We start from the raw sequence: 11,853 nt of genomic DNA, 5'->3' as shown, positions 1-11,853 counted from the left end.
AACTTCTTGATAAGTGAAGTGAAAGCTTACTTTCTCACAAAACACTTAATAACATAAAACTGGATCCTTAGAAAGTGAGAACATAATGGTAAGTCTCATTTTGTTTTACTCAGTTTAGTTATGCTAAATTCTTAGCATGCTATTCTTTCTTGATGAGGATGCAAATGAATAAAACATGACAGATTTTCTTGCTCTTTTACAGCAGATGAACACCTGAGTGCTGAAGAAGTCCTGAACTTTTGCTTCAATTATTGTTGTCATGACGTCAATGAGAAACTTAACTTTTCTGATCATCTGTTTGTCTATATTGATGTCACTGTGTCCTCTAAATTCAGGTAAGATTAAATTAATTGTCTAAAGTAGCGTCTTTGAAGTATGGAGCTACTTTGGACGCCATACTTCATACGCCTTTGAAGTATGAAGTCATATACATATTTTTATAAATTAAAACATGTGAAGTGAGTGTTAGAAAATGATTTTTTTAATATGTCCTCAAATGTATTAACTACTCTGCAGAACAGGGTTTGATTTGGAAATGACAAGGAATCTCATATTAAGAAGAACAACCTAACTGTATTGTATTGTTTGGGATTGATGTCTTCCTTATTGATCAGTTCAAGTAAATTTTATTTATGAAGCACATTCATTTGTCAGCTTGAGACTAAAGGTGCTTCAAAGAGAAATATAACAATAAAAACACTTAAAAACAACAAATCAAGCAAATATAAGCAATTAAGTTCACACAAAATCAAGAAAACAGAAGAAAAATGAATGAATTAAGAAAAAATAGATTCTTGTGGAACACAATGAGCAAGAATAACGATCAAATTCAAAGTTATGAAAAGAAACAGAAAAGGTCCTAGCAGAAGGATAAAAGTAAAGAAAATTGAGAGATTACAATTTAGACATATTATTTCCAAAATCCTGAATCAGCACAGAATAATCAACCATACTTAAAACTAAATTAAGGCCAAAGAGAATAAATAATAAAAAAAGAGGATTAAGTGCAAATTTTCAAGTCATTTTAATCTGTTTGTGTGATGTTGTTAGATCAAACGCTGTTGTCAAATAACATCTTTAATTTAACAAATATGAATTTGATGCTAATAATTTTATGCTAAATAATGTAATTCCTAAACGTGGCAGATTGATGTGGTCAAGTCTTGTGTGGCACATCTAATGATTGTTGATTTGTGGTGAAATGATTGTTGTAGTGACAGGAGTGCTCACTTGGTACATTGCAGAGGTTTTGATGAGCTCATTGCTTTTACCCAGCATGATCTACATCTTGTGTGATACCTTGATAGTAAGAAATATTTTTAAAATTGACTGCTTTCAGAATTTCTTTTGCATCTTATGAGTTTTTACAGCTTGTTTTTGTAAAGTAGTAAATACTTATTCTACTTTAACACACATAATGTACAGATTTATTTGTTGTCATTTGTTTTTATGTGTTGTCTGGCTGAGTTGGTACCAACATCTGGAACTATTTTCATGCCAATAGAAAGGCATTTAGAAAAACAAAAACAAATTTTTGCTGTATTTACAGATGTGCAAGTCCTTATCCAATTGTTTTGTTAATTTTCTACAGCGACAGATGTGTTATGAGCTCAAAAACTGTTTTTTGGGGGGTCTTCATTAGTCTTTTCTGTGCGCCCTTTTAGCAGCCAACTCTGCCAGCACCAGTCTGTGGGGAAAGAAGTTGGAGTTTAAAGGGCCTCCATGTTTGTGGCAGCTCCACCCGGAAGTGAGCGTTCCAGCTCTGACGGATTTGAGCATCTGCATTCGTTTAAAACGCACCAGTACAGCACAATGGACAGGCTTTCTTTACAGATCTGCAGAACGGAAAGAGTTGGGACTTGAAGGCAATAATGCAAATTTAAAAATTTGGCTTTTTGGAAAACAATACCAAGTACAACAGGAAGTCTCATTAAAGAAATGGCATTCCATCTGTCTCACTTGGTCTGGTAAAAACCAGAGGCTGAAGGTGTACTTAAATGAACCTACTGTAAAAAATCTATTTTTTTATTCAGACGATGCACACCAACAGCTGGCAGAAAATGGCACTCTGACTCTGGGGGTTTCTCATAGTGTTCACCCTAATGGTGAACTGAAGCCGGAGAGCGGTAACAACTTGCTTGGTGAGATAGGTTTGTTCAGGATGTGGGGGAAGGAGTTTAGCGCTGAGGAGGTGAGCAACCTGGGTTGTGCAGACGGAGATGTGGTGAGCTGGGATCTGCAGCAGTGGAAGTATGACTGCCCTCCTGTCCCCGACAGCAACCTAACCTGTGGTAAATACGGGATTTTATTTTTACTGATATAACTGCTCATATAGGTCTGTCTGAAACACTGTTTCTCATTTCTTCACTAGAAGCTAAAATGTAATTAACTGGTATTATAAGGGGGCAGTCTTGTGTAAAATCAACATTTTTTAGCTTTACTTCATGTTACAATGTTATTCCCCCATCAAAAACATACCTGGAGTGTTGCCTTGATTCTTAGATGCATGTTTGAGAAATCCTTTAAGATCAGCTCCTTCAGACTAGCCAGCAGCAATTAGCAAACACCTAGTGGTACTGCACATCTGCTGAGCTCATTATACAAGCTACTCTTCAGTGAAACGCTGGTAAAACGTTCCTAAAGGGTTAACAGAGGAGCCATGTTGTGATAACTTCCTTAAGGTGGAGTTTCTGAAAAGCAGGAGTTTTTAAAGTGACAGATGCCCAATTTTAAGGTGTTAAATTACAAAGTAAAGTTATATTTGATATATATAGTGTTTTCCTAACAACTCAAGTTAAGATAGTTACTTGGTTGTGCTATAAAATGACACTATGTGCTTGGAAAACACATAATACTGCTCTTGTAAGTGATAACCCAACACAAATTAGATTATAATGGTGAAATGAAGGAAAAGTTATAGTTTCAAAATGGTTTTTAATTAAAATGTCAAAAAATATAACTTGCAGTCAGCCAGAAAAAATACTTTGTAGTTTGCAGACGTAATGTGACAAAGTGCAGAAAAGTCTAAGAAGCATGATTTCTTTAACAAGCCTGCAGAATTACTTTTTAAAATAACTCTATTTTGCTGACTTTGTAGTCAAAGAAGAAATATTCTGACTTGTCTAATTTTGAGGTTCACGACCCTATTAATGGCTCTAACATGGTCCTTTTTTTCTTCTATTTTTAGGCTGGTCTAATTACAAAATCAAAATGTGGGTGACTGTAACCAACCTCAAAAGTCCTGAAAACTGCTCACTGGCTCTGGAAGGAATAACAAGAAACTGGGTACAAACATCTGCTGTCACACTATTTCCTATCTTGTCACGCATGTTGATGAGAATCTAAAAGTAAAGAAATTGAGGACATTTTCAACCTATTTTCTAATTTTAAGCTCTGTTTTTAAAGTGCATGTATAGTGGGAAGAAGGGTGTAAAATTGATGGAGTTTATGGTGTAACTAATAGAATATATTTTTACTGTATTCCCTCAGTGGGGAAATGCACAGTAGCAAAGTGACCAGCAAATGATCCATCTATCTGGAGGTGAAATTTGGATAATCTATCAACAGTTTATGACAGCCTTAAATGATTCAGATGATTTTTATTTGAATTACTGTGAAAAACATGATCAATGTCTCTCCTTTGAGTGAAATTAGGCCTGCAGTTCTTTAGATAATGTTTTATCTAGAATCTAGTTTCTTCTGTAAACTCCTGGATTAGTTATTTATGCACTATTTGAGTAATTTTGGCAGACCAGTCACTCCTGGGAAGATCCACCAATGATTCATGTTCTCTCAATTTGTTAATTTGTTACTGTTGTTCACTGGAGTCCCAAAGACTTATTATTGTAAACCTTTTCATATTGATAAATTCGAAAATTTGTTTCCTAAGACATGGCATGACTTTTGTGTTACTTTTTTAAATCCTTTAGTCTGCTCCATGTCATTAGATGGGTATTGATTAGATGATTTTTGGATTCTGTAGATTTAAGAGCGATTAAGTCAAGCAAAACAAAGGATTTCAAAAATTGTAGTTAATAAAATTTTGGTAAGAGATTGACTGGTTTTCAAACAGGTTTTGGATAGCTTTTGCCTTAACAAATTAATAAACTTCAAAAACCTTATCTTGTTCTTACTCTGGTGATCTGTGTCTAATAATAAAACTGTTTTAACATTTGAAACATTTAAGAAATATGTGAGAGTGCAAGTAAAATCATTTCAACATCTCCAATGTTTCTGACACAGGAGATAAAACTCTACAATATCAGCTCCACAGAAAATCAATAATGAATTAATTTAAGCCAAATATAGTTGAATGCCATTCAAAAGCGAGGCAGATATGTAATAGTGTGACAGGACTATTGTCAGAACTAAAACAGTAATATCATTTTCTGTTTTTCAGCTTGTGAACGTTTTTCCCAACAACATTTCTGTCCAAGACATTTTTGTTTCATCTCAAAGGTAACACATTTTCTTTTCTCAAACTGCAGTTATGGAACAACTACTGTAGTAAAAGTACACACAATGGTGTTTTATAGGTTTTTATGGTTTGGTTTATCTGACAATTGCAGGATGTTTAATGACCTCCTGCAATTATATGCATTTTGTAGTAGGCATATAAAATCTATGCTCTAGATTTAGCTGATTACATAATCTAAATATGTGGTGGGTTAATAGTAAAACATCTTAAAATTATGGGTACAAAATGTGCTAAGGAACAAACAAAGACCGACATAAATTTGACCCATCTGTGTTCTCTACAGGCCAACATGCCAGGTGCACCTAGACGAGGTACGCCTTTAAAAAAAATACGTTAATGAAAACAAATAGATAAATAATCTTCTTTTTCTTTCACAAGTTGCAAACACATGTCACATTTAAGTAAAGATTTCCAACCGCTTCTGCTTTGTAGGATTTGGCAAAAATGTCTAGCAGAGTCTGTGAGAAATGGTGAGACTGGCAGAAAGTGTAAAAAATAAAGTGGTGCTTGGTATAAATTAAATAAAATCCAAACTAGTTTGCATAATCTATTTACATGCTCTCATATTTCCCCTCTTTAGTTTCGGCTGTGAGGTCTATGTGAGCGTGGATCCTGCTGCGGACGTAAAAACAGTTCAGACGGACATTTCTGCCTTACTGAGTACAAACTTCTCTTCCAACTTCCTCACCATAGAAGCTGTCCATGACAGCATCACCGTTCTTCCTGCTGGTGAGCCCATGTCTTCCAATGCGCTACAGATCACTAATCACACACAGCAATCACATGGAGGATTATTAATTAAAGGGGATGTTGATTTGAGCACATTAAGTAACTGCTTCACTGTTTTCAGTTCTGGTGTTTTATTAGAATGATGTAATGTGGCTGAAATGTCAACTCTGGATATTGACTCTTTGCACGTGACGTCACGCTCTTCATTAATCTGCCCGCTCCGCCGCCATGACAGACGTCAAAACAACCTTTCCTTTAAAGCTAGTCTAAAAACAGACTTCTGGTAGCCTAAAATCGCTTCTATTTAGTTGATTTCACTTTAAAAATAGTCATTGGGTGCTGCGCTGTCGGATGAATAAACAGAAAAGGATAGAAACCAAACTTGTAATTTTATTGCATAACTTTTAATGAGGAAAGATGGCGGCGATGGGTAGCAACCGTTAATCATAAATACTGTCAGCCCTCGATGTTACCAATGATTTGCAGCGAACTCGTTTTTCAAGGTAAGAAGATTAAAGTTCATATACGTTATAAGAAAGTATGATTAAAAAGATATTAAATATCGCACAATGGAGAAGATACGCGTCTAATCATTAACGTGAAGACAATGCCACACTGTCATATCCTAGCATGTATGGAAAAAAACTGGTTAGGATCTTTTGAAGGTTTTTAACCTACAAAAGGGGAAACGCTGTTTATGACAGTGATATAAATCATGTGATGTGAATTCAGGCAAAGTCGGTAATTAGATCAGCACATTAGAAGGGAGGAGGTATGAGCTGGCTAATCCAGGTGTGTTACCTTCACAGACAAATGAGTTCCACTTGAACAAGTAGAAGCCATGAATAAACTGGCAAAAACAACTCCAGTCCCTCACTCCCGACGTCCATCATGGCGCCTTGAATGATTAAGTGACGTAGTTGCTAAGGGTTAACACATTAGACTTGTGTTGTTCTCTGGATGAATTACTAGACATTTAAAAACTGCATAAATTGTATCATTTATGTCTCCAATCAATATGTTTTCTAATTTTTAAAAAATATTCTTACATAATGTGCTACAAGAGGATTTGGGTCACTTTTCTTTTTCAGTGGCTGATATTTATTTTGATGAATCACTTTCTGTCTTTTAGTCATTTCCCCCCATGTGACAGGACCACCATCAACTATTACGCCTTCATTAACCACCTCAGGTGAGGTTGTGAATTTTTTTTTCTAACCTCTAATAGAAACATTTGTTAACTTTTAATACTTGTGTTTAATTTTGTTTACAGAAAGAGGTTTAACGGAGAGCACACCGCCAAGACCTCCTAAGCTTTCAACGACAGGAGAACCTGTAGATCGCACTGTAACAGTCGGTTAGTTCTCCATAAAAAAATAACTCCGTAAAAAAATTTTAATTTGCTGAATGCAGAACATTTTTTCTTATTTTTTCCAAATCTAAAGTTTCCATGTTCTTAGTACTACATAATGATTTGGTAGAATTACTTTTACAACTGTACGGTAGAAAATTTTCCAAAAGCTTCTCATAGCATAATTTTCTGGATTTTCATTCCACTTCTGACAGATATGGTGTAACTGAGCCAGGGCCACAGTAGAGCAAAGTAGAATATAAGTGTAATTTATTGTCTCCCAATGAGGAAATTCAGCATGACTCTGTGATTATAGACACCTTTTAGGTCCTGTAAGGAAATATCTGATGGATTTAGATCAGGGCTTTGGCAACATTCTAAAATATTGACTCAAAAGGTCTTTCTTAAACCTCATTGTAATTAATTTGTTGTTCTTGGCTGATGTTTTGAGATGTTGTTCCAGTATTTCCATTCAAGGTTCTTTCCTAAGAAAAAAATGTAGTTAGGCAAAAATAAGAATACTATCATATAGAATAAACAGCAATTTCCCCATGTGTGATTTTTTTTCTTACTGAAGCGATAGAGCAGGGGTGTCAAACTCAATTTCACCGAGGGCCACTTCAGCATATTGGCCACCCTCAATGGGCCACATTGACATAGGGCATCCCTGCTAAAACACACCCCAGACAAAAGGTTGACTTCCCTCATTCAGGTCTGTAGAAGCTTATAATGATTCAATGGTCCAGGTGTGTTAGAGAAGGAATGCATCTAAAGTTGCAGATGGTAGCTCTGGAAAACTAGACTTGGGCACCCCTGGCATAAGTGTATAAAAATACAATGTTAAAAATAAATGAAACACCACCTCATATTGTTAAATAACTGATTTTATGTATTGAAGTTTTAAATATTACATTTGAGTTTCCATGGATGTAAAAATTACTGCTCAGTTTAAAAATTAAATTATTTAAATCAGTGTTTAAAGGTAAGCAAACAAATAATAAAAACAAGTCACATGGGCAGACATTATAGACTTTACGCAAAGATTTAGTCTCAGAGGCAACTGAAATCAATTAATAAAAAAAAAAATCCTTTCTGAATATCATCTCATGGACTCTGAACTAAATGCGTCTTTCTGACCGGGAGCTGACGGCGTGTTGAAGAGTTATAGACCGGACACTTTGGAGCGTCTGGTTAGGAAGCGCATTACAAACCTTTGGTTGAAATGTAGTTTGTAGTCAATTCGCACTCAAAACCTATTTTAAGTCAATCATCGGCCTATAAAATGCTGTGGGGCGACATGTGGCCCGCGGGCCTTGAGTTTGACACATGTGCATTACGCCATAGAACTGTAATTGAAGTAAAGCTTCGATTTCAAAGAAGCCGACATTGAAGTCGATTGGCAAATGAACCATCACGAAAGGGGAAGGCTCTTGTTGTCTCACTGCACCCCAAGAGAACCTACAAAAAAATGTTTCTGTCTGGTTTCGAACCAGAAACCTATAGCGTATAAAGCAAACATGATAACCACTACACTACAGGAACCGATCTTCTCTGCTTTGTTTCGGTTTGAGGTTCCAAAGTTGATGATGTGAGATGCAACACATGAAAATTTCAACTGAGGCTTGCACTCAGATGCCTAGATTCAGAGTACAGACCATGACACCACAAAACCCTTGTTGACCTTTAGTAAACACCTGTGATGAATAGAAGATACTAAATCTGTTTCTGTCTGGTTTTGAACCAGAGACCTTTTGCATGTAAAGCGAATGTGATAACCACTACACTACAGAAACTCATGCTCTTTCCACTGTTCCTGGTAGATGATCCAAATTCTGTTAGAGACTGATGTCAACGATGGGCATGGAACAAAGTCAAATACTTATACCACAGATCCTCTCAGAGAGCACAGTAACTTGGTGAACAAACTGTCAGACTTATAATTGTGCCTAATTTCACATTATAGTCCATAAACTAAGCCTGGGATCAAAAAATGTATAGAAAATGTCATTAGCAGAGACAAATGGTTCTACAGAGACTTGGCTAAATGGCTATAAAATAAAATCAATACTTACAAATAAAAGATGGTTCAAAAATAAAATTAACACATTAAAATAAAAAAATATCTCTGAAATACAATCAACACTTGAAAATTAAAAATGGTTCAAAAATAATATCAACACTTCAAAATACAAAATCTCTGGAAAATAAAATATTATGTATGTTGTTTTGAAAAACATTAGAATATAACCACTTGTAAGTATGTGAGTTCTTCTTAAATCCATGGAAACTCAACAGTTTGTAAGGTAGGTGAGTTAGCTCAACAGGTTAGAGCACCGTGCTGGCAATGCCGAGGTTGTCGGTTCAAACCCCGTATGGGGCAATTCATGTCTAAGGTCTTTCAGACAATCAACACTTCAAAATAAATAAGGGTTCAAAAATAAAATCAACACTTTACAATAAATAAGGTTTCAAAAATAAAATCAACACTTTACAATAAATAAGGTTTCAAAAATAAAATCAACACTTTACAATAAATAAGGTTTCAAAAATAAAATCAACACTTTACAATAAATAATGGTTCAAAAATAAAATCAACACTTTACAATAAATAAGGTTTCAAAAATAAAATCAACACTACAATAAATAAGGTTTCAAAAATAAAATCAACACTTTACAATAAATAATGGTTCAAAAATAAAATCAACACTTTACAATAAATAAGGGTTCAAAAATAAAATTAATTTATGTTTTCGCATCCACCTGAATAATATGTAGTTGCGCCCCTGGTTGTGTTAATCCATTTGAGGAGCCGGTAGTTTATCTTGAGGAAATAAATGACGATGCAAAAGTTAATTAGACTGTAACATGCGCAGTCCGCTGCTCAACCACTGTGGACTCGGCTCCGCCGCTGCGAAGACTTAGAAACCGCTGGGAGTAACTCATCCAGCGGATTTAACAAATGGAGACTTCTGGGTTCACGTTACCCAGGAGAGCGGCGCTCTGGAGGAGCTGCAGACGTAACATCTGTCCGTTTCGGAGAAGCGAAACCACGCAAAAAAAAATAAAAAAAATAAAAAATCCTGGTAAACCGGACTGCGCAGGGTAAAACACTCAGAGTTCAGTTGATCTGTTTGGATCAGACAGATCCAACTGACTGATGAATTAGCACATATTTTTCTGCAGATGGGAACCAGGAGGAAGTGCGTTCAGACCCCAGCGGATGAATTGATGCTAATTTAAGTAAATTCGCTTAATTTAATTTATTAAAAGTTATTGGGGCCTCAGTCAGTGGTTTTTGTCACTACGGACAAAAATGTAGATACATTTATCTTCTTAATTTGTGATGGGATCTGGATTCACAGTGAAGATTAACTAAACCGCATAAAATGCGACTAAATGGCCGATGTTAATATGATTGTAATTTCACGGATAAAAATAGTACATGACCGATTTTTTTTGATTTTTTTTTATGTTTTCGGTCAAGATAACGGATAACAAAAAAAGTCTAGCGCGACCTGCCGCCCTGACAACAACTCACACACATCTTCATTCACAGTCTTACTTGTAAATTGATGTTTCTTTTCTTGGACGTTTTGATGTTAGCTTGTTGATGTCTCAGTTTTATTCTGGGAAAATCAATAAGCAGCTTGAGGTGACTCTGCTACTCTCTAGTTGGCTGGTAACAATTGGAATGCATTGTGGGAGATGTAGTTTGTTATCAATTCGTGCTCAAAACCAATTTTAAGTCAATCATCAGCCTATAAAATGCTGGGGGGGGGCACATAAAATGACATGGCGGGCCATGAGTTTGACACATGTTACATTATAGAGTGTATAATGTAACCTCTTACATTTTTCTCCATTTGCAGTCATGCCAGATCAGTTTTTTCGAGTTAATTTGATCTTACACATAAGAGGAATCCTGTCAAAGCCTACAGACATCATTAAGAAATGGGTAAGAACATTAATATAATCACTGACAAAAATCATATACGTAAAAACATTTACATTATCCCTTTTTTCTTAAAGCTGCAACAAAAGCTTGAGACCAATAACACTATGAGTGTGGTGAATCTTGTCATAAAAGAAGGTTATATCAGGTGGGTTTTCCTTCAGTCTTTGTGCACAATCAGTGTTACAGTTTTTAATATTTTAAATTTGGCTTTGTCTTTAACTGAGACATATTTTACAGGAGCATGGGAGAGTACACTGGCTTACTGGTAAGTATGCATTGCACTATAGAAACAAGACAAATCACATTTTCAGATGGAAATTTTTATCAGTCTGTTTCATCTAAATTAAGTAAAATCTCTGCTTTCTTGTTTTCCAGACTCCCGTCAGCAAACAGAATCAGTATGTGAATAAAAGACAATCTGCTGTTTTTAACATATTCTTATCCTTTAGATTTATTGTTTAGTTATATGGCTGTGGCCTTCATGCTAATCCTTTATTTTATCTATAGATACAACTGCACCTTCCATGTTCAGGAGTATCACAAAGACAATGTGGCTAAAGTTGAGCAATTAATTCATTCTGCCTTGACATCAGGATACGAAAACATCTCTTTTGCAATTCAGGCAACAAATATATCAATCAAACACATAGGTAAGCTGTGTTTCTAAAATAAACAGTACTGTGCAACAATGACATACCATTTCAAGTTTATTTTTATTACATTATGGTAGCAAAATTTAATGCATTTCATTTCGATTTTATGTGACAGACACCTAAAACAATGTAGCTTCAGGTTGTAATTTTATAAAATTTATTTTTTTATATATTAAAAGAATCTAATTGAAAGTGACACGTTGGCCTTATGCAGTCTAATCCTTTCATTTCTTCTCTTTCAGAGCCAAAAAGCTGTTTAGAAGAAGATATCTCATCATTATATGGGCGATACATTTGGCCAGAAACATTTCCACAAGTCACTGCAGAGATGGGATGCAGGAAACCAGTATCAAATCGAGCCTACAGACTTTGGTAAGACATGGCCAGTCTTGGTTTGCAGGGGAAAATCATTGTTTAATCTGATTTGTACCAGTATTTCGGTGCAAATGAAACATACTAAGATGTTGACATTAGGGCTGAAACGATTCCTCGAATGATTCGAGTACCTCGATTACTAAAATTCCTCGAGGAAAATTTACCTGCCTCGAAGCTTCGTTAATTTATGTTTTATTAGTTAGCGCACCGTGTTCCGGCCGGGACTTCATTTGCGTTGCGCGGAGCTCTCACTTCCGCCTCTGAGTTGTTGACAAAAGCTAAGTCTCAGCGGCATAAAGTCCAATCTTCAAGA

General features: G+C 35.5%; 1 protein-coding gene across 1 annotated transcript; it reads left to right on the top strand.

The window, feature by feature from the left end:
- Positions 1-259: 259 nt before the first annotated feature.
- Positions 260-2,340, top strand: LOC148156923 (adhesion G protein-coupled receptor G4-like). The gene is made up of 2 exons (XM_088009415.1): positions 260-335; positions 1,668-2,340. The coding sequence occupies exons 1-2, from the start codon at positions 260-262 to the stop codon at positions 2,321-2,323; spliced, it is 732 nt and encodes a 243-aa protein (XP_087865541.1). The 3' UTR covers positions 2,324-2,340.
- Positions 2,341-11,853: the final 9,513 nt, after the last annotated feature.

Source organism: Poecilia mexicana, unplaced genomic scaffold (genome assembly GCF_051168715.1).
Source record: "Poecilia mexicana isolate PSO_F unplaced genomic scaffold, ASM5116871v1 scaffold_10, whole genome shotgun sequence".
NCBI classification, from domain to species: domain Eukaryota; kingdom Metazoa; phylum Chordata; class Actinopteri; order Cyprinodontiformes; family Poeciliidae; genus Poecilia; species Poecilia mexicana.
This window is presented reverse-complemented; position numbering and strand designations above follow the sequence as displayed.